The sequence below is a fragment of the Pipistrellus hanaki genome, assembly GCF_964339955.1.
Source record: "Pipistrellus hanaki genome assembly, chromosome: 1".
NCBI classification, from domain to species: Eukaryota; Metazoa; Chordata; class Mammalia; order Chiroptera; family Vespertilionidae; genus Pipistrellus; species Pipistrellus hanaki.
This window is the reverse complement of record NC_140503.1, coordinates 42,808,801-42,832,572: the sequence shown is the minus strand read 5'-3', so window position 1 is coordinate 42,832,572 and position 23,772 is coordinate 42,808,801. Positions and strand designations below refer to the sequence as shown.

At 37.8% G+C, this 23,772-nt stretch overlaps 1 protein-coding gene across 3 annotated transcripts in view; it reads right to left on the bottom strand.

Annotated features, from left to right (window-relative positions):
- DPP8 (dipeptidyl peptidase 8) overlaps positions 1–23,772 on the bottom strand; it is a 55,218-nt gene that overhangs the window by 5,746 nt on the left and 25,700 nt on the right. For all 3 annotated transcript variants that reach the window (XM_084886795.1, XM_084886797.1, XM_084886796.1), the window contains exons 10-20: positions 18,691–18,791; positions 17,918–18,095; positions 16,916–17,075; positions 13,585–13,664; positions 11,652–11,804; positions 11,239–11,374; positions 9,776–9,921; positions 7,321–7,467; positions 5,994–6,146; positions 4,148–4,290; positions 2,492–2,603 (exon numbers count right to left, since the gene is read on the bottom strand). In XM_084886795.1, coding sequence (XP_084742921.1) covers positions 2,492–2,603; positions 4,148–4,290; positions 5,994–6,146; positions 7,321–7,467; positions 9,776–9,921; positions 11,239–11,374; positions 11,652–11,804; positions 13,585–13,664; positions 16,916–17,075; positions 17,918–18,095; positions 18,691–18,791 — 1,509 coding nt within the window. The remainder of the gene's footprint in view (positions 1–2,491; positions 2,604–4,147; positions 4,291–5,993; positions 6,147–7,320; positions 7,468–9,775; positions 9,922–11,238; positions 11,375–11,651; positions 11,805–13,584; positions 13,665–16,915; positions 17,076–17,917; positions 18,096–18,690; positions 18,792–23,772) is intronic.

Below are 23,772 nucleotides of genomic sequence, written 5' to 3'. Positions count from 1 at the left end.
GCTTGCGGGTACATCCCCAGTGGGGGGTGTGCACGAGGCAGCTGATCAATGTTTCTCATTAATATTTCTGGCTATCTATCCCTCTCCCTTCCTCTCTGTAAAAAATCAATAAAGTATTTTTTAAAAAATAAATGAAGTGATCTTGGTCACTTCAAGGATAACACTGACAGTATTTGTTGCTGATGATAAATTTGTTGTTGGTAATGCACATATTCCTTTTTTGCCTTTTTTTTTTCTTTTTTAATATTTTTATTGATTTCAGAGAGAGGAAGGGAAATAGAAATACTGATAGAGAAACACACCTATCAGCTGCCTCCTGCACACCCACCCATCGCCCCTCCCATGAAGATCGACCACAAAACCCTGACTGGGAATCGAACCATGACCTCTTGGTTCATAGGTTGACTCTCAACCGCTGGGCCACAGAGTGTGATGGGTTGAGTCCATGGGATGACACTCAACCATCTTGAGCCACACAGGCCGGGCGCCAATGATAAATTTTGAGTTTTTAAGAAAAAAAATAAAATTTTGGAAAATTTACATCTACCACTACTAGTTTATGAACTTCCCAATATGCACTTGAGACTTTTCTGATGAGATCAGTGGAATTTTCATGATTTTAAAATACTATATAATTAAATGAGTCAACATTCAGAAGATTGGCATAACACAGTAAACCAATATTTTCCAGATGACCAATGCACAGTAAAAGATCCATTTGAAGTACAAGCTCTAACAGATGATAATGTAGCAGAGTATGAAAAGTTTATAGATATGACTCAGATTCCACACAAAAACCTTTAAGAAACTACCATTTGTCCAAGTATTGTAGTATCAAAGAAGAATAACAACAATTATCTGAATAGGCTAAACCTCCCATTTCTTAAATACATATTCTGTAAGGCTGAATTTTCTTCATTTAACCAAAACATTTTACAACAGACTGCATTGGAAGTAACTATGAAAATACAGGTATCTTCCTTATTAAGCCAGACATTAAGGGAATTTACAAAAATGTAAAGCAATGCTACTTTCCTGAGTAAATTTGTTTTGTTTTAGAAAATAGTCTCCCCCCTCCTATAAAATTGTGATTTTTGTTAACATGTAATAGCTTTAAATAAATAAATATTTTAAATTTAAAAAAAATTAAAAGTTGATTTAGAGAAAGAGGAAGGGGGGATAAAGAGTGAAAGAAAAACATTAATCTGATGGATAGCTTCCTGTACACACCCCAACTGGGAATCAAACCCACATCCTGGGTATGTGCTCTGACCAGGAATTGAATCAGCAACCTTTTGGCGCACAGGATGACGTTCTAACCAACTGAGTCACACCAGCCAAGGCTTAACATTTTTAATAGTTCTAATATCTTATATAAGAAATACTGATAGACATAAACCACATAAACAAAAGCTGATATGTAAAGGGAACCAAAATGATTGATAATTGCTGCTCTACACAAATATTTAATAGTTTACCAACTGAAACAAAAAAGGAAAAAGTAATATTTCATTTCTTATGAGCATATAATCTCTGTAAGAAATAGAACGAAAAGAGGAGTTTTTCTTAAAACCTTTTTATTTGAGTAATGGAGCAATGAAGGTGTTTCCACTCTAATATCAATATAAAATTAAATTAAAAGACCATGTAGACCTAGCTGGTTTGGCTTAGTGAATAGAGCATTGACCTGTAGACTTAAGGGTCCTGGGTTCAATTCCAGTCAACTGCACATGCCTGGATTGTGGGCTCGATCCTCAGTAGAGGGCATGTAGGAGACAGCCAATCAATGATTCTCTCTCACCATTGATGTTTCTACCCCTTCCTTTCCCTCTCTCTCTGAAATCAGTAAAAATATATATTAAAAAAAAAAGAGACACATTGAGCCCTAGCCGGTTTGGTTCAGTGGATAGAGCATGTGGACTAAAGCATCCCGTGTTCGATTCCCGTCAAGGACACCCAGGTTGTGGGCGTGATCCCCAGTAGGGGGTGTGCAGGAGGCAGCTGATCAATGATTCTCTCTCATCATTGATGTTTTTATCTCTCTCCCCCTCTCCCTTCCTCTCTGAAATCATCAATAATATATATATAAAAAGACAATCAGGTCCTAAAAAGACAATCAGGTCCTATAAATGCAATCAGGTCCTAAAACTCCTTTGCACAACAATGCAATTAACATCTCCTCACCCTTCCATGGGGAAGAAGAAAATCAAAGGAGGACATTAAATGGACTCCTGCCATCTCTTCCACGATTACAAACTGGAAGTATATACAGATACACAGGTCATGGAATCCAATAGGCCAGTCTTCAGCCTAACTTCAACAGAATCTTAATTTTTATCCAAGTAGGGGTACTATTAACTGGGCCTATTACTTTAGTCTCTTAAACAAAGAATGGTCACAGCTGGAAATTAGGCCTAACTCCATAATTTATTGTATTTTAAAGTAATCAACCATTAATCACTATTTATTTAAAAAATGTAGAAAAACTCACCTGTAAATCATATGGTTTTCCAGCCCTCACTAAAAAACTCAATAATATACTGGTGTGTGCAAAATGGACATTCTCATCCAAGAATCCATGTAAGAGCAGTAAACGATTTGGTCTGGAGAAATGGAAATATCAGAGGATTAGGCAAAATAGTTTGAGAAAACCACTTCACTCCTTTAATCTAATCACAATTAACTATGCTAACCTCCTTATACTGCAACTACTAGGAGCCCAGCATACGATTTGAAATTTCACGGCGCCGCCCACCTACCTGCAGCCCTGCCTTGACACCAGAACCTGTCCACGCAGAGCTCCAGCATGCCTGGCCCAGCCCCAAACCCTCTGGTCTTCTCCGCCACTTCAAGCCCCACCCTCAGTTCTTGGAGTCGCCTCAGGCTGGTCAGGCTTTCTCTAGGCGCCTCCCTGCTTCCACCCCATCTCCATCTCCATCCCATCATGGCACCAGGCACCAGAGGAGAGCACGGAAGCCTCCCTGTGCTCCTTCCCCTGGCAAGTGGGCCACGGGGCGCTCAGAGTGCGAGCGGTGGGTGGCGAAGAACTGGTGAGGGGGGCGCTATAGGCTCTCACCTCTACCCTCCCCAGCACAGGATGGTCCCGCCTCGCCTCCTCCGGCGCCTCCCCGCTTCCACCCCATCTCTGGAGCAACACCCAACTAATATGCTAATGACATGGTCATTACCTGTTAACTATGTACCGACCATTATCATATTAGCTCTTTATTAATATAGATATTAGAACAAGGATTCAACATTTTCAACATTAATATATTTGTAAAACATTAACCAGATGCTATATGTATTAAATATTTAAACAATAAAAAGAACATTGTACAATTTCCTACTAAGATATTAGCACACATCCTATATAATAAAAGTCTAATATGCTCTAAGTGTCCAGTTCAACCAATCAAAGCACAATATGCTAATTATATGCTAAGGCAGCTCAATTGCTCACTATGACATGCACTGACCTTGAGGGGGCAGAAAGTACATTGGTCAACCAGTTGCTATGATATGCACTGACCACCAGAGGGCAGATGCTCTGACTGGTAGGTTAGCTTGCTGCTGGGGTCCAGCCAATCAGGACTAAGCAAGACAGGCCGGGCCAGATAAACCCTGGAGCCCTCCTGTGGTCCCTCCCCCACTAGCCAACCTCCTGCCTCCCTCACCAGCCCTGATTGTGCACGGATGGAATCCCTCGGCCTGGCCTGTGCCTCTCACAGGACCTCTTGAGGGATGTTGGAGAGCCAGTTTTGGCCTGATCCTGCAGGCCAGGCCAAGGGACCCCACTGGTGCACAAATTCGTGCACCAGGCATCTAGTCAATAATAATGGCATGTCCCCAGAAAATGAAAAATTATAAACATTATTTGAAAAATAATGCAGAAATAAAAAAATTTTCCACCTTAAATAGTAGTGCACTTAAACTTCTTTTATAGCACAAGCAAATTGCTTCAAATATAACTTGTAAAAAACCCCCACACACAAATGATAAGAAATGGCATATTATTCAGCTTTGAGAATCACCCATGCCTTTTAGTATTCTATAAAATATTAGTCTTGGTTACAGTATCTGTAGTTTTCATTACTATTAAATACAATTTTAAATTTATAATCTTAATTTAAAAGCTTGAACTTACTCAGAGGGAAACTTTTCTGCTTGCATGGCCACAGATCCTAAGTAATAGCCCTGTTCATTCTGGTCAGGGTGACCCATGTAACGTTCTGTGTAGCCTGTATCATAGAAGATCCACAGAGTGACTGGGGCTCCAGCAATAGCAACCTGCATAAGACAATAATGATAAGCAAGTATGGTCCATAAAAGAATGGCTAGCAAAGAGGTTTATAATTGCAAATTAATAGGCTAATATATCCACTACTGGAGCTACATGGTCTCAGGCCACTCAAAAAACCAAAGTGGAGTGCCAAGGTTAAGAACTTGATACTTTGTGAGTCACGTTTTGTTGTATAGACACGCTGTATACCAAACCCTTAATCTGGGCTAGTTGAAATATGAGCATGTTTGTTAAAAGGGTGGACTGAACCAGAACATATGAATGCCTCAGTATAAACTCATTCCTGCCACTGGGGAAAATGTGCTAGAAGTGTCAGCTTTATTCAGAAAAAAACAATCTTTTTTTTTATTGGTTGGAGAGGGATAGAGAGTTACAAATATCAATCAGCTGCCTCTTGCACACCTTCCACTGGGGATGTGCCTGCAACAAAGGTACATCCCCTGACCAGAATCAAACCTGGGACCATGAGTCTAATCATATAGCACTCTAATCATATAGCAACATCAGCCAGGGCCATTTTTATTCTTAAAAATGAAAATTATTTTTCACTATTAAATAAAATCATGTTATTGAAATACAGGATTGAGAAAAGTAGGTTTATACTTATGAATACATAAAACAGTTTATTCTTATATGATTAATAATAATTATTTTATTTTTCATATGAATAACTGTAAACTTAGTTTTTGCCCTACCCTATATAAAAACCCCCAGTACTCATAATTCTCATTCCCTTAACAACTGTTAGCATCTTTTTTCTTAAAATATATTGTTATTGATTTCAGAGGTGAAGGGAAAAAGAGAGAGACAGAAACATCAATGATGAGAGAGAATCATCGATCAGCTGCCTCCTACACGCCCCACACTGGGGATTGAGTGTGTAACCTGGACATGTGCCCTTCACCAGAATTGAACCCGGGACCCTTCAGTCTGCAGGATGACGCTCTACCCACTGAGCCAAACTGGATAGGGCAACAAGTGGTTTTTAAAAAAGTATTTAGATAACATGTAAATATACAGCTTATATGGATACACAGGTTGACAAATATTTCTATTATCTCACATTATATTAAAACAAAAACCGCTCTGGCCAGTTTTCTCAGTGGTTACAGCATCAGCCTGAGGAATAGAGAGTCAAGGGTTCAATGTCTGGTCAAGTTCACGTACTTTGGTTGCAGGTTCCCTAGTCCCAGTAGTGTAAGGTGACCTGAAGTCCCGCTTTTGGCGGGACAGTTCCAATTTTTAACAATTTGTCCTGTGTCCCGCAGCGTTTTAAATAGTACCAATTTTTGGAAAGATTCTTTTAAATCTTTTGGATATTTTTAAAATGTCGTGGGACCCGGGACAAATTCTTAAAAATCGGACTGTCCCGCCCAAAGCGGGATGTCTGGTCACATTACAGTAGCGGCATCAATGTGTCTCTCTCATGTCCATGTTTTTTTTTCTCTCTCCCCCTCCTTCCTCCCTTTTACTCTTTCCAGAAATCAATGGGGGTAAAAAATCCTTAGGTAAGGATTAAAAAGCAAAACAAACAGATAAAAACAAACAAACAAAAAAAAAAAACCCCCACAGAAACACTAACATTCCATAATAATGCCAACCCTGTAAAACTTCAGAAAAATCATCATTTTTCAATTTACCGAAAATTCTATCCTTACTACCAAAACATGTGCATGAGGAAGTCACATACCCTGAAGATATCTGATCTCTGGATTAATGCCATCAGGGAGAGGTATCCTCCATAGGACCAGCCATGGATGCCAACACGATCTAAATCAATGAAATCATATCGAGAAGCTAGATACTGGAGTCCTTCCACCTGGTCATCAATTTCTATTTGTCCCTGTCAAAAAAGAGAGACCATTTCACTGATTAATGAGTAAAAGTCTCATTATAAGAGTGCTTTGAAGCTAAAAAAAATGTTATTAAAAATACCTGTAGTTTAAGATTAGAATTTATTGCCAAAAAAACTTTTTTAAAACCTGTATTTAAAGATAGGAGCCTATAGTTGCTGTTGCTAGTCTGTTCTAGAGTTTAGTTATCCCTGAGTTATAAATTTCTTTCCTACTGCAACCCAGACTGTCCCTTACCATGTGGGTATTTCCCATTCTATTTGTTCTGTTGTCTGCTAAGAGTCAGCATCTTCCTTGTAACAAGCCTTCCCATACCCAAAGACAAAAAATTAGCTGCCTTAAGTGGTTGACTAATTTCACTTCTCCTTTAAAATGTAATGCAGTAGAGTCGAAGGAATCACTTGAGGCCTTATCCTCCTATTTCCCCACAGTATACATCTAAGAACTGAACATATCATTTCTTTAAAGTCCTATGAAGTCTTAATTCGTACTACTACCACCCTGTCCGTATTACTAGGCCTGCCAGTGCACACAATCTCACTTCACTGAGCAAAAAACAAAAATAAAAACAAAAAACTTACATGAGAATACAACATAAGGTCAAAGAACTGGCTGTGGGAGAAAATCCCCATGTCTTACTCAGCATGTCCAATACACTGGCAAACACAGTAACTGCCTTACTGTGCAAAAGGAACATCGGATTCTCATCATTTCCCAAAGCAGCAGAAAGGACATGGGGCATCTCTAAAAGGTAGCATTTAAAGCTTCCTGTAGAGAGAAAGAGGCTTGTCACAAGGAAGGCACTAACCAGTTGGTTTCTCTCTTCACAGAGGACAGAACAAATCTCAATTATTCCTCTCAATAGTGTACAGGATGCTGAAAGCTAAACGGTGCTGCCTTCTGGCTAAGCTGGACATACAAAAAAGAAAGAGAGGCTACTTCTCTGAAAAGGTGGTTCCATCTCAGCTCCCCAAAATCATATACAAGTACACACCAGCTAGCCTAGTCAATATCAAGATGCATCTTCCCTCCCACCCCCAAACTCCAACACACACGCTCTCTCATTCACTCAGCCCCTACCCCGACTCTCTCTCTGGGATTTCACACCAAACAATGCACCAGAAAATGTGTCTTTGAAAGAAAAATGTTTGTATGTTCACACACCATTTTATATTTAAAGGCGCCTTCAAATTTAAGCCCGCGGTGACAGGATCCCCTGTTGTCTATCACAACAACCACATAACCCAGGGAGGCTAGAGTATTCAGACGGAAATACTTGACTCCTTTAAACCGATTATTCACCAACTGCACCTGAAGAAGAAATACAACTTCAGTGAAACTTCTTATATGGTAGCATACAAAAACATAATAGAAGCAGGACACTATGAAAAGTAGAAAGCTTAAATTTCTAACATTATTTTGCCTTTAAAATAATGTAGTATCATTAATAATACGACAATGTTGTACAGAAGATCTCTAGAACTTATTCATCTGGCTTGACTGAGACTTTATGCCCACTGATTGGAACTCTTTCCCCCCTCCATTTATTTTTAAATTAACTTAAATCTTGTCATGTTTATGTTGCTTTTTTATATATATATTTATTTTTATTGATTTCAGAGAGGAAGGGAGAAGGACAGAGAGATAGAAACATCAATGATGAGAGAGAATCACTGATTGGCTGCCTCCTGCACAAACCACACTGAGATCAACCTCGCAACCTGGGTTTGTGCCTTGACCTGGAATCGAACAGTGACCTCCTGGTTCCTGGGTCTATGCTCAACCATTGAGCCACACCAGTCAGGCTCTTTTTTCTTTTCTTTTTCTTCTACGTGGGATGATTGATCTTGAGCCTGCAGGGAGCAAACTGGTCCCAGATTTCTCCAAGGCCACATTTCTTTGCCTTCAAATCTTATGTGTCCAAAGACAAGGAAACACTGACATGGGTTTAAGTAGGAGGGTACTTCTTTTCTATCTCAACTTCACACTGATTCAGGGCAATAACTAAGCAACTAATGATTTTAAAACTATAGCCTAAATATTAATTACATATAAGACAAGAGATTTAACCTACCCGATAGACAAAGTTACTAAAATGATTACTTCTCCCCTGAAGAACTGTGTCAAATGGTAGAGAGGAGGATGAATAGATTATTTTTTCTCTCTACAATCTCTTCTGGGATTGTCTTTGACCAGTAGTAGGAAAACTTAGTATTTGAATAAAATACTGTGAATAAAATACTAGCTTCTTTTTCCCTATTACAAAAATCAGTGCAAAAGGCAGAATAGTTCTTAAATACCTTTATCGCCCAAAAACTATACTTAAAAATGACTGGGAAATTAGATGTAGCTTAAGTATTTCACCAGAAATAAACTATCTAATGAAAAGAAGACTTTAATTAATGTGGGAAGGAAGTTACAGAAGTTCAAGGTTCAGTGGACACTAGATAGATATTAAACAACAAAGTTCTGGCAAATGAGAAAGAAGTTTTCTCTGGCTGATACCAAAAGATAACCAACTCAGTCAGGAGTTAAACAAGAACCAACATTGGCCCTGACTGAGTGTTGTCCCCATATGCCAAGGCTGCAGTTTTGATCCCTGGTCAGAGGACCTACAAGAATCAAACAATGAATGCATAAATAAGTGGAACAACAAATTGATGCTTCTCTCTTTCTAAAAAATCAATTAAAATAAATAAGAATCGAGGAGAAATCAACATGGCAGCATAGGTAAACATATGAATTTGCCGCCTCGCACAACCACTTCAAAACTACAACTAAAAGACAAAACAGACATCATCCAGAACCACAGGAAGGCTGGCTAAGTGGAAATTCTACAACTAGAAGGAAAGAGAAAAGCACACTGAGACTCAGAGGAGTTGCGGATATAAAGTGCAGAGGTACAGAGGCATGCACAGGGAAAGCCATGGTAACCTGAGGAATTTCTGCTCTTCATTCTAAGCTTTCTAAAAATAGCAGTTAAAACTTTTTATTTTCCAAGAAATTTAATTAATTTCATTTCCAAAAATTTCTTTAGATAGAAAACAATATATTTTCCTACTGAAATGAATATTTTATTTCCCACAATAGTTACAGTTCTTATTGTAAGTTAAGAAGTTGACAATGATTTACAAATTAGCCAGCTTCCTAAACTCCTAAACCGGGTAATTAGATCATAAACCAGAGTCATTAATAGCAGAGGCCCAAAAATGCTCAAATCTTAACTTAAATAATTGATTTCTAAAACTTAATTACTAATATGAGGTTATCTGTTAGTGTTAAAAATCTAGATAACCAGATAGTTTTTATACTGTGTTTTTCACATATTTCACATATCATTTCTTCACTGGAAAGGAAAAACTTAGCTTTAACATCAAAATAATATAACAAAATATATATAAAGCTTCTTAGGGTGTTCTATAATTTCTCTTTTGAGCTTCTTTGTATTAAACCTTTTTAAAAAGTTTATAAAGATTTGCCTTTAAGTTTTTTAAATTAAACAGGAGTTTAATTTAACATTTTCATGATTAATGTGTAGATAGCTATAATACAAATGTGAATATGTTTGTATGTAAAAGACACTTAACAATCATATATATATGTAATAAAATATGCCCACCTGAGGACCACCATATATGAACAGCACAGTGGGGTATTTCTTTCCAGGTTGTAAATCATGAGGTTTGTAAAGCATTCCATACAATGTAAATCCAGTAGTACTTTCAAAAGAGAAAATTTCTGGAGGGGTATAGTCAGGAAGAGGACCTGCAAGGAAATAACATACTGAGCCTGTAAGAGAAGTTGTTATAGAAGCTCTACAATATGATAGCAAGTTAAAAATAACCCCCCCACACACACACAAATAACTGACCACCCCCCTTCCAGGTGATAAGCAAATTATTATCTTTACAAAAGAAAACATAATGAACATTTCAAACTATTTCAGAAATAAACACACAGTATTCTGAATAATCCTTGGAACATAGGAGGTAATTATATGCAGAACTATACAAATACTTTGTGCTCAGTTCGATGTAACTTATTGATGGTTTAATACATATATCTAATTGAAACTGGAAGCACAAATTTAACTTAGTCATTTTAACTTGCTCAAGGCAGGTGCTCAATAAACATTTGTTTCTGGTAATTACAGAATAAGCCTAACCCGAAACCAGAAAAAATGTCATGATTATCAGTCTTTGGTTTACAGACCTATTCTAAGTCTGTGTGTGTATTGGATGACGTTACAGTTTAAGCAGAATCATCACTATATTAAAAATTCTATTGTGCACATTAGAACATACTTACATTCTGTGATTATACTAATTCTTAATCCCTTAGCAAATATTAATGCATAAAATTGGATTAAAAGATAAAATTAATACATTTTTTAAAGAAAACATTTAAAAAGTAATAATTAACCATGCTCTTGATTTCCATACAGAAAAATTCTTTTATGGCCATTCCAATTGCTTTAAAAGTTTAAGAAAGTTACTGGCTGGTTATTCCCTAAAACTATAGCTTCACTGCTCAAAGAGTATTACTAGTTTAGGGTACCATTTGTTTATCTAGAAAAAATTATCCAAATGTGTAAATAAATGGTTTCCTAGGTGATATATTGACTACTTTAATCCTATTTTCAAAAAGGCCTTCCAGCCCTAGCTGGTTTGGATCAGTGGACAGAGCATCAGGTCTCAGGTTCGATTTTGGTCAAGGACATATGCCTGGGTTTCGGCTCAATCAGTGGGGTGTGTGCAGAAGGCAGCCGATCAATGATTCTCTCTCATCATTGATGTTTCTCTCTTTTTCCCTTCCTCTCTGAAATCAATAAAAATATATTTAAAAAAACAAAAAAGGCCTTCCAAACCTATTCCTGCATCGAGTGGGAGGTAGCCCATATTTCTTGGTAGTTATCAGAATAGGAGGGGTCGGATCAATCAGAAACCCAATAGCTCGGGAAGAGGTGGTAGTGAGAGATGGGAAGACTGTGTCCAGGAAATGTGGACATATCACAGGTTTCGGGTTGCCTATAATAATTAATGTGCTAATCCTACTTAAGATCAGGTTTAGGGTAATGAGTACCTGCTGAATCCAAAATGGTGGCCCAAAATTCCTTTGTTTTGCAAGTTGGGTCATCTTCAGGACTTGACAGCTTGTAAAGGGACACAGAGTGTGGATTCTTCTGGTTACTGTACTTACTTATAAAGAAGTCACAATGCTAGAGAAAGAAGAAACAGTTACGTTTCCCCCAGGGAACAGTAACAAAGGTTATCTGCTACTACATCTGCTCTGATGCCACAGGAGGAGTATAAGAGTCTGAGCATTTATGTACATACACAAGGCTGAAGTTAATGTTAAACTTTCCAAAGTTTTTCCTAAGAAATCAGACTTCAGCAGGCCAATTTGACCAATATGCATATTATGCAAAAGGAGTAATATATGAATTGAGGGTTTTTTTCTATGACAGGAAACCCTTTTCAAACAGAGATTAATACCCGGCTGATGCAGCAAGAGTGGGAATAGCCACGGTCGGTCAGCCTTGTCACTTCTCCAGGATTTACATAACTGACCACGTACAGGTGATGTTCTAAAGGAGAATCTTTGGTGCCTTCAAAATATACCAGCTTTCTGACTTCATCAACCTGGATCTGTCAAAATAACAACATAAAAATCAGAGCTAGCATGACCTTGGCAAGGTCAGTAATTCAATCGACAATCCCCAATTTTACTCAGAATCATGTGTCATCCTTTGACTTGTGCCTCTTTTTAAAAAAATTTTCCACAAGTATTCCTGTAGGGTTTGTTTATGATTTACAGCTAAGAACAGATCCTGTCCAGAAGAAAAAAGGACACCAGAGTTGCACACTATTGGTAGAGTTTCCTATATGGTCAGAATGTGTGCTTTTCTTAAAATACAAGAATTATTCCATTAAAATGACAACCCTCTATAGAAAAAATAATAGCTATATTGCAGCTTAGGCCAACCATTCTTGCACACTTAACCCAGTGTAATTTCAGCATGCTATATATTTCTTAGTTAGTGCAGTATTATCTGAGACAGTACTTTTGGTCTTTTGTACAAATCTTCAAAAGTGTTTCAGTTATTGAGTTGGGGAATAATTAAACTCAACCATAGTTTCAATATTGGTATAGTTTATAAATAAGTATGTTAAGATCTCTTAAATCTTCATTCAGAACGCAAAAAAAAGTTTACATTAGTGTAATTTTTTATTATAAAAACAGAATTCCATAGTAATTTTTTTTTCAGTTGACAACGTCCAAGGTCCCTAAATAGAAAAAATGATATTTGAATATATAACCAGAAGGCCACGTGAGACTCTCGGTGATAATTAGACTTTAAAGATTGCATATAATATTCTACAATTTTTACCAACAAAAACAGCCAAAACCGGTTTGGCTCAGTGGATAGAGTGTCGATCTGTGGACTGAAAGGTCCCAGGTTTGATTCCGGTCAAGGGCATGTACCTTGGTTGCGGGCACATCCCCAATAGGGGGTGTGTAAGAGGCAGCTGATCGGTGATTCTCTCATCGATGTTTCTAACTCTCTATCCCTCTCTCTTCCTCTCGGTAAAAAAAATCAATAAAATATATTTTTAAAAATTAAAAAAAAAAAAAAAAAAAAAACAAGCCTGGGACCTGGATATTCATTCTATCTCAATCACCTGGGGACTATGAGTGACTTCTCTTAGTAGCTAATAAACACAATTCTTCAATAAATCTTAAAATCAATTTGAGGAAAAAATAGGCCTTCACTAAATCCTAGTAGTATACATCAATTTAACTGTATGTATCACACATATAAAGAATGGAGTTTTTAGAGGTTTCATAAAACTGACCACCTAACTGAAAGTTGAAACAAATATAAGGTACTATAAAAGGCAAAAGAAAAATTAGAATTCACTAAATAACCACAGAAAGTTACATGCTGACATGCTGAGAGTGAAACAGAGGGTGAATTTCCCTCATTTTCCCTATCCATCTATTCTCTGTATAAATTTCTATCACTCATTGCAGATGGTGGATGAAATCCATGCAAATAAATTTGTGAAATAAGATAACTAGATGAATGAAAGAGAATCACTACCTCAGGAACAGTAAATGTCATTTCTAATGTATTAATAGAAATGAATGAGTAGTTTGTTAAGACCTATAAAAGTAATTTTCAAACTGTATCTTAATTTATAATTTTTGCTAAGCTTGAGAAGTATAGATTAGCCTTTCCTTTATTAAGTAGCAACACAATATTTGAAAATGGTGACCTGTAATAACCAGTACACATCTAATACCAGGGCTATAAAATGGGTGAGATTTATAATTTAAGACTCAAAACACTGGGGTCATATGAAGTTGCACTACATACACATAGCAGATGTGGACCAAACATATCAGCAGATTAAAAGAACATACATTAGATCCATGCCGGCCAAGAACTTCCCATTCACCACTGGTAATTGCTATTTCCTCTTTGACAGGACACTTGAAATCACCTAAAAATAACATAGTTGTAATTCAGCACTTTATACCACACTATAGAAGCAAACGAAACAATAAAGAATAGTATTCTAAACACTTTTTTCCAAAAAGTACATTAAAAATGTCAAGTTATCTCTGGGATAATTTTAATGTTTTAGAACTAGTTAGATGTAGTGGTTGCACAACACTGTGAATATACTAAATACCACTGTTCATTTTAAAATGTTTAGTTTAATGTTAGGTGAAGTTTGCTCTAATAAAAGACAAAAAAAAGGTCAACCGTTTAAAAAAATTCACATTATATGTCTTCATAATACTGTGGAATAATGATGGAATGATCCGTGCAAATAAGTGAAAAAGCAAAATTGATTCTCATGGCAAAGCCAGAAAAGAACTCAAAAACACCTGCATTCACAATGAAGTCTACTGGGTCAGCAAGGCATTTCTTCTAGAAATACAACAAACTACTTAAGGAGGAAATTTTTATTATAATTGTTCTTCACTTGCTAAAAATATATTGATATTACCATATTAAATGCCAACATGCCCTATTTGTCTTTATGAGATTTTGTCTTGGCAGAGAAGGCTCTCTCAGTGGTTTAAGGAGATTAAAAAATGGAAACTATTTCTCTTTGCCTAGCTGCTGCTAACTATGGCTATGGAAATGACAGCTGAGGGCATAAAATAATTAGAGAGTACAGGCTTTTAGCTAGTCCTTCTCTAATTAAAAAGTTTTTTGACTTCTTTTTTTTTCTTAGATATAAAAATTCAACCTAGTACTTTAAATTTGATGACCAGAAAATAAACATTATTTAACATATATATATATATATAACAAGTACTAATTGTTTCACATTATAGCCACTTAAGGAAGAAAAAGGAAAGGAGGAGGAAAATAAAGTGGACATCATGGAAAAGGAGGAAGATTTGGAACAAGAAAGACTAAGGAAAAAAAGGAGGAAAGGGAAAGATGAGATAGAAAGATGAGAGAGAGAGAGAGAGGGAAAGAGAGAGAGAGAAACGTTGATGTGAGAGACACATTGATCGGTTGCCTCCCAGGGAATCAAATCTGCAACCCAAGTTCATGCCCTTGGCCAGGAATCAAACCTGAGACATTCTGGTGTGCAGGCTGACTCTCTTACCACTGACCTCACCGGCCAGAGCAACAGCTCTTCTTTTTAAATTATCATTTTCATATTATTGTCCCCAAAATATCTTAGTTAATTAACTACTATTCACAGTTCTCTGACCCGTCTTTATCACTAAATTTTCTGAAATTCCATAAGTGGATTTAATTTCTGAACAATAAAGGAATTGGTAGCACAATTTCACACTAAGGGCCACATTAAACTAAGGCTCTCAGGAAAGAAACTCTCTGTCTTAGATATATAAGATCTTGTCTTTTTTTTTTTTTAATTATGCTAAGGAAAGGAATGGAATCACAGGTAATATTTGCTTTGCTAGTCCTAAGATGTAGCTGTTTCCCAAATAAAAATATTTAAAAGGCCATGTTAAAAAACAAAAACAAAAAACAAGCAACCCAAATAAAAACTCTGCAGATACTTCTCCAAAGAAGATATTCAAATGGCCATTAAGCACATAAAAAGATGCACAATGTCACTAGTCATTAGGAAAATATAAATCAAAACCATAAAGACATACCACTTCACACCCATTAGGATAGCTGTTATTAAAAAAAAAAAAGTCACCAGAAAATAATCAAGTGTTGGTAAGGATGTGGAGGAACTGGAATACTTGTGTACTGCTAATAGGAATAGAAAATGAAAGAGTAAGATAGTTTCTAAAAAAAATTTTTAAATAAAATTACCATAATATCCAGCAATTTCACTTCTGGGAATATACACAAAAGAATTGAAAGCAAACCGAAACCGGTTTGGCTCAGTGGCTAGAGTGTCGGCCTGGGGACTGAGGGGTCCCAGGTTCGATTCCAGTCAAAGGCATGTACCTTGGTTGCGGGCACATCCCTAGTGGGGGGTGTGCAGAGAGGAGCTGATCGATGTTTCTCTCTCATCGATGTTTCTAGCTCTCTATTCCTCTCCCTTCCTCTCTGTAAAAAGTCAATAAAATAAAAATAAAAAGAATTCAAAGCAGCATCTCAAACAGATATTTGTACACCCATGTTCATAGCAGTATTATTCACAACAGCCAAAAAGAGGAAGCAACCTAACTTCAGCTAACAATACTTAATTTCACTTTGGACCAACATAATTATATCAACCTAAAGAGCTATAATTATAAACAAACTTCATTGTAGATGGTGACAGTATTAAAAAATCTAGTAAAAATATCTAGTAACTATGATGTTTAAAAATAGTTTTTTAAATCTAAAAATATGGGCTCACTTTAAGCCAACTAAAAATTATAGTTAAGGCAAAAGCAGGAAAAAGAAAAAAAAAGTAATCCCACCACCCAGAGATCATTCGTTATCAACAGTTTAAGATATTTCTATCAAGAACTTTGTCCTGAGGCACAGGCAAGATGGCTGAGGACAACTCAACTCTCCTGGAATGTAATTTTCCAATCAGGGTTTGCATGCATTAAAATAAACATACTAGCCGAAACCAATTTGGCTCAGTGGATAGTGTCGGCCTGCGGACTGAAAGGTCCCAGGTTCAATTCCGGACAAGGACATGCAGCTTGGTTGCAAGCACATGCCCAGTAGGGGGTATGCATGAGGCAGCTGATCAATGATTCTCTCTCATCAATATTTCTAACTTTCTATCTCTCTCCCTTTCTCTCTATAAAAAACCAATAAGATATATTTTAAAACTAAAATAAACATACTAGCTCTGGCAGATGCTGCTCAATGGTTAGATTTGGACTGCACAATGAAAGGTCTGCAGTTCAATTCCTGGTCAAGGGCACATATATTCTTGGATTTTGGGTTCGCTCCCCCACACCCAGCATGCGGGAGGCAACCAGACCATGTGTCTCTCACATCGATGTTTCTCTTTCTTTCTTCCCCTCCCTTGCTCCCTCTCTTTGAAAAGCAATGGAAAAAATATCCTCAGGTGAGGATTAATAACAACAAAAATAAAATAAACATATTCATAAAACAAAGCAAAACATCTATGTCTTATGTTGTTACACATGCACGTATTTGTATTTTAGTTTGTGCCTGGAATTTAATGAATCAGTATTGATGCTTATAAAGTATATAAAAGAGACAATACATTACCCCTGCCCCTCCCACCTTCTGCTCCCATCATTTTTTTCTTTTTTAAGTAAAAAAAGGATTTCTTACTTGGGGCAGGTAGCCCACCACTGGATCGTTTATATTTGCTCTCCTTTAAAATGGATGTAATTTTATATAAATGACGAAAACCTGTTTTGCATTCAGAGGCAAAAATAAATTCAATTTCATCTTCATGACTTTGGGGAAAAACATGAAAGATGTCATGGATCTGTAAAATGAATAGCTTAATTTACTATACAGATTAATGAAATAATACGAAAAACAATTAAATTTAGCAAGAGAAAGACTTGATAAGCATATTCTGAAGTATAAATAACTGATGGTGCTAGGGGATACGGTATATTTACAATTATGATTTTGCCCAGGCATTTCAGATTTATCTTATTTAAGTCAAAGACTTCATGCATTGAGAAATAAATGTTTCCAAATGGGAAAAAAATGCCAAAAGCTTTTTTTACTCACCATTTCTGTGATCCTTGAAACATGGCATGAGGCTTATTTAAGGATCTAAATCTTATTACAGAAATTATGAGGAAAAAGTTTTTAACGTTTTTTTTCCAAAGGAAAATATTCTAACAGTTAAAGGGAAAACAGATGTTTGTTTTAGGTGAATCTTATAAAGTTTATATTCAGCAAGGGAATGAGCTGGCTTGCTTTATTTTGTATCTTAAGTTTTTCCCACTAAATTGGAAAATGCACAATTCAACCCAAACTGGTATATTTTAGTATAATTTGCTAACAAAAAGAGCAAGTCTTTTCTATACAGGACTCTCATGGTCCTCTCCGAGGTGCTGATGAGCTGTGCTTTCAGTATCTGTGCCTAGGAACAAGGGTAAGCCTGCAGCCAGGGAGATGTCATTTCAATGGCATCTATTTTCTATCTACAACCATTTCATTATTCTAGAACCATCACTCCAATCTGAAATGTTAAAACTAAGTAAATAATATTCATGGTTACTTTGAACTTAAAAATTCATCTTGATAGTCTGCTATAAAACTTCATTTGCATTCTGAGAAGATATCTAACCAAGCACAGGAGAGCAGACATACATTTATCCAGATGTCTGTTGTTTCTTCGTAGATAATCAGTGGCGTCACAGAGTCAGGCACTGACTCAATGAGTCTCTGTCTTTCCATGGCATCATCTTCAACTGGGATAAATAATTCAGGTGAGATCAACACTATCTGTAGGCGAGTCTGGGAGCGATCTAGCAGGATGGACCAAGCACTATTTAAACAAATAAGAGAAAAGCACCAAAAGTAAAGCAAGTTCTCAACAAATGAATATTCTCCTAGTCTCTCCCCTAGAACCCATCTGTTATTTCTGCAATCATAATGAAGAAATTACTTTAGTATATGCTAAATTATCCCTTGCAAATGACAAATTAATTTCCAAAATCACAGGTGGACTTTGAAATCGTTTTCTCCCTCTAGTGTCAACAAACGCCAGCCTCATAATACTCCTGTTGTCCACATTAGACAGAATCATATGCAAACATCTTCACATAAGGCTCTACAAATACTTCTGTTTAAACTGTACAATAAAAAATATGCACTTTCCTGTGAGCCTTAAAGTCATACTATTTTAATCACAAATAACTGAAACTATGACTGGCTAAGAGACAATTAAAATGCTATGCATCTATGCTTACAGGATTACAAATCCCGAAGTCCACTAAGGTTAAAAAAAAAAAAATCTTTGTGTATAAATAACACTGCAAATTTACAAGTGACGACAGCTCCAACTGAAAGGCAAACTTAATATAGACATTTCTAAAGTTCTGGATCCTAAATTATTTGCAAAGAAGTGACAAAATACGTACTATTTTCCCTCTGGAGTCCATCCAGCTCTGGCAATATATTCAACTCCTTCAAACAGAATCTCAAAAGGCTGAATTAGTTCCTTATCTATGACATCTATAATCTATTAAAAAGGAAAAAGGGAATCTAATTATAAAAGGCTTAGATAATTAGCTTACTAGTCTATTTAAATCATTATCTTTAGTAGCATGATACTTTTGCAGAGCTAGACATTTAAAAAGGCACACAGGATATAGCAAAACCAGCAGCTGTGGGTGACCTCTGCTGGTGCTCCTTATGCCTAAAAAAGTCTAACCACAAAATTAACACAGTCTATCATGGCTGCCAGAAGGGATGGGGGGAAGCTGGGGAACTGGGTGAAAATGGTGAAGGGATTAAGAAGTACAAATTGGCCCAGCTTGTGTGGCTCAGTAGTTGACCTTCGATCTATGAACCAGGTTGGAGCACGTGCCTGGGTTGCGGGCTCAATCCCCAATAGATAGTCACAAAGTAGTCACGGAAACGTAAAGTACAGCATAGGAAAAATAGTCAATAATATTGTAGTAACTGTGTACAGTGCCAAATGGGTACTTGGAAGTTTTGGAGGAACCACTTGTAAAATATATGACTATCTAAACACCGGCATACACCTGAAACTAATACAAAATAATATTAAGTGTAAACTATAACTGAAAAATAAGATTTAAACATTTTTTTTTAAGAATTAGCACAGCCCTAACTAGTTTGGCTCAGTGGATAGAGCATCGGCCTGGGGACTGAAAATTCCCAGGTTCGATTCCAGTCACAGGCATGTAACTTGGCTGCCGGTACATCCCCCGTAGGAGGTGTGCAGGAGGCAGCTGATCGATGTCTGTCTCTCATCTATGTCTCTGACTCTCTGTCCCTCTCCCTTCCTCTCTGTAAAAAAATCAATAAAGTATATTAAAAAAAAAAGAATTAGCACAGTATAAAAGTCTTTTCCCATGAGTTTATACTAACAGAACTCTATAGTAACTGGTTAAAAAGTTTTAATAACTTTACTCTAGTACCTATGAAAAAAATAATAATTCTTAGTTCCTATGTTTTATTTTTATGTGTTAGAGGCCCAGTGCATGAGATTGGTGGGGACGGTGGGGAACTTCGGCACGGCCTGTGTCCTCTCACAGTCCAGGACCCTCAGGGGATGTCCATCTGCTAGCTTAGGCTTGATCCCTCTCACAATCCAGGACCTCTCGCTCCTTACTCAATAAAGTAACTTACTGAAGCGAAGGCAGGAGAGGCTCCTGCCACCACTGCTGCACTCACTGTGAACCCGGCCTGTGGCTGAGCAGCGCTCCCCGTGGGACTGCACTGACAACCAGGAGACAGCTCCTGCATTGAGCATCTGCCCCCTGCTGGTCAGCAATGGATTGTTCGGCCATCAGGTCAATTCGCATATTAACCCTTTATTATATAGGATTATTTTTACTTTGTAATACTTTTATAAGAGTGAACTGATGCCCTAACTGGTTTGACTCAGGTTCCTACCTCACCCTCTGCTCTTACCCCCCACACTGTCCTCATCCATAGGTGTACAGGAGGTGTTCAGTGTCTTCCCGCAACCCCCACTCCCCTTTTCCCCCAGAGAATCGTCAGTCCACTCCCTTTCTATACCCCTGACTCTATTATATTTACCAGTTAATAATGTTAATCAGATTTTTTAAAATATATTTTATTGATTTTTAACAGAGAGGAAGAGAGAGGGATAGTTAGAAACATCGATGAGATACATCGATCAGCTGCCTCCTGCACACCCCCTACTGGGGATGTGCCCACAACCAAGTACATGCCCTTGACTGGAATTGAACCCAGGACCTTTCAGTCCGCAGGCCAATGCTCTATCCACTGAGCCAACCCGGTTTCGGCTCATCACTTTGAATATTTCTTGCCATTCTCATCTGGCCTGCATAGTTTCTATTGAGAAATCAGCTGACAGTCGTATGGGTGCTCCCTTATAGGTAACTAATTGCTTTTGCTGCTTTTAATATTCTCTATTTGTCTTTTGCTCTTGGTATTTTAATTATGATCTGTCTTGGTGTTGTCCTCTGTGGATTCCTTTTGTTTGGGGTTCTGTGCGCATCCTGGACTTGTAAGTCTATTTCTTTCACCAGGTGGGGGAAGTTTTCTGTCACTATTTCTTCAAATAGGTTTTCAGTATCTTGCTCTCTCTCTTCTTCTGGCACCCCCATAATTCTTATGTTGGTATGCTTGAAGTTGTCCCAGAGGCTTCTTACACTCTCTCTAACTTTTTGTATTCTATTTGCTTTTTGCTTTTCCAGAAGAGTGTTTTTTGCTTCTTGGTATTCCAAATCTTTGACTTGATTCTTGTGATCCTGTAGTCTGCTTTTAGGTCTCTGTATAATATTTTTTATTTCAGTCAGTTGACCCCTTTTCTTATCCTCAAGGGTATCATTTATCAGCCTTTTCTAGGAAATTCTTGAAAAATCTTATAACTGTGGTTTTGAACTCTATATCCAGACTTTTGCTTTCCTCCATTCCCTTCAACTGAGGCCTGCCTCTTTGTCTCCACATTTTAGCTGCTTCCCTGAGTTGATGGAGTGGCTTTGTGTGCTAGGTGTCCTAGCAGGGCCCAGTTACCTGTGGTGGACCCTCTTGGTGCAGCCCTTTGTGGGCTGTATGTGCAGTCTTGTTGTAGTTAAGCCTTGCTTGTTGTTGGTATCAACTGGGGAGAGTTGATCTCCAAGCCAAATGGCTGTGAGGATCAGCAGTGTCTCCACTAGGAGGGCTTCTGTGCTCAGCTTGGATGGAGCAGTCTCAGGGTGCCACAGACAAGCTTTGGTTTCCCGTCAGCCTCGCCCTAAGAGGGCCTTGTTCTCAGAGTCCCATGGCAATGGCTGCTGGCCACACACACCTCTCAGAGAAGGTTGCTCTCGAGTTTCGCCCGCTGCCAGACAGTCCAATTTCTCCCTGACTGGAGCTGGATATCAGTGCAATCAGGGGGTTTTGTTTTCCTCCCCAAAGAGAAAGCTCGCTGCACATTAGCTGCCCGCCCTCTTCACGCGCCCGTGCTGCGAGTAAGCCAGCAGCGTATTCAGCCGCCCGCCCTTTCCGTGCTCACGGATCTCCGCACCTCACAGCTACTGAGGCTCAGCGTCCTTTTCTCCTTTTTTTCTAGTTGGTAGAGCTTCCACTCAGCCAGCTTTCTGGTGGTTCTAGATGCTGTCCACTCTGTTTTCCAGCTGTAATTTTAAAATTGTTGTGGTAGGCTACACTTAGGTGTTTACCTTATGTCGCCATCTTGGTTTCTCTCTATATGTCTTTTAAATCTATATCTACATCTACATCCTCGAGGAAATCCTGATGACTGCCACCAGAACCATTTTTTGAGCAAATTTCCCAATCACCCCTTCCTTCAATTCTCAGCATTCTGCAGTAGCATACAAATTGGCAGGTTTATCACCTTTTACTTCTACATTTCCCAGAATTCTTGCCACACTCATTCCTTTAATTAATTGGCCAAATACTACATGTTTTCCATCGAAATGAGGAGTTGGAACTATTGTGATAAAGAACTGTGATATTTCTAGTTGGTAGAGCTTCCACTCAGCCAGCTTTCTGGTGGTTCTTTCTGGTGGCTAAATACGCTGCTGGCTTACTCGTTCTTTATCACAGTTTTTTATTGTGATAAAGAACTGTGACAAAGCCCTAACCGGTTTGGCTCAGTGGATAGAGTGTAACCTGTGGACTCAAGGGTCCCAGTTTCGATTCTGGTCAAGAGCATGTACCTTGGTTGAGGGCACATCCCCAGTAGGGAGTGTGCAAAAGGCAGCTGAATCAATGTTTCTCTGTCATCGATGTTTCTAACTCTCTATCCTTCTTTCCTCTCTGTGAAAAAAATCAATAAATATATATATATATTAAAAAAAAAGAGCTGAGAACCATTTGTATTGCAGCCAGAATTTACCATGCTCAATAAATCCTCATGGTTGTGCTTATAATAGAAATTTTCATCTTCAAACTTTTCACCATAAATACTTTATCCACCTGTCCCAATCTGATTTTAGAAATATCTACCCTGAATCATAAATTTATTAATAATTTGATAAAATGGGCATCCTTTGAAATGGAGAAGTTTACTAGCATAGGTCCAATGTCTTTTTCTTCTATACACAATGCACGAAAATTTTCTGCAGCTTTGTGTACAATATCTACAAACAATTCTAGGACAACTTGACCAACTCACTTGCCTCCTATGTCCACATTAAAAAAAAAAACCTTGGGAGTTACTGGGGTTAGAAGGCCTAGGGGATGGGTGTGATATTTTGACTTGCAAATGTTTTTGGAAGTGGCTCATGTTCCCCTGGAAGCTAAAACCCAACACTTGCTCCCTATATTTTATTCTAAAACATTTATGATATATTAGTGAAATAGTCCTGTGTAAGCAAACCTTTCTCCTTTAAAAGTCTAGCCAATACTGCCGGGACCGGTTTGGCTCAATGGATAGGGCGTCGGCTTGGCGACTGAAGGGACCCGGGTTCGATTCCGGTCAAGGGCATGTACCTTCGTTGCGGGCATGTCCCCAGTGGGGGGTGTGCAGGAGGCGGCTGATCGATGACTCTCTCTCATCGATGTTTCTAACTCTGTATCTCTCTCCCTTTCTCTCTGTACAAAATCAATAAAATATATTTAAAAAAAAAAAAAAAAAAAAAAAAAAAAAAAAAAAAAGTCTAGCCAATACAATTAAAAAAAGTGTTTTAAATGGGCAAAGAATATGAATAGAGAGTTCTCTAAAGAAGATATACTAATGGCCAATAAGCAGATAAAAAGATGCTCAACATCATTAGCCATCAGGAAAATGTAAATCAAGACAATAATGAGCCCAGCTGGCATGTCTCAGTGGTTGAGCACTGACCTATGAACCAGGAGGTCACGGTTTGATTCCCAGTTAGGGCATATGCCCAGGTTGCAGGCTCAATCCCCAGTGTGGGTTGTGAAAGGGTAGACAATATAAATATCCTATATAATAAAAGCCTAATATGCTAAGTGTCCAGTCATCCATTCAACCAATCAAAGCATAATATGCTAATAAAATGTAAGGCCCCTCA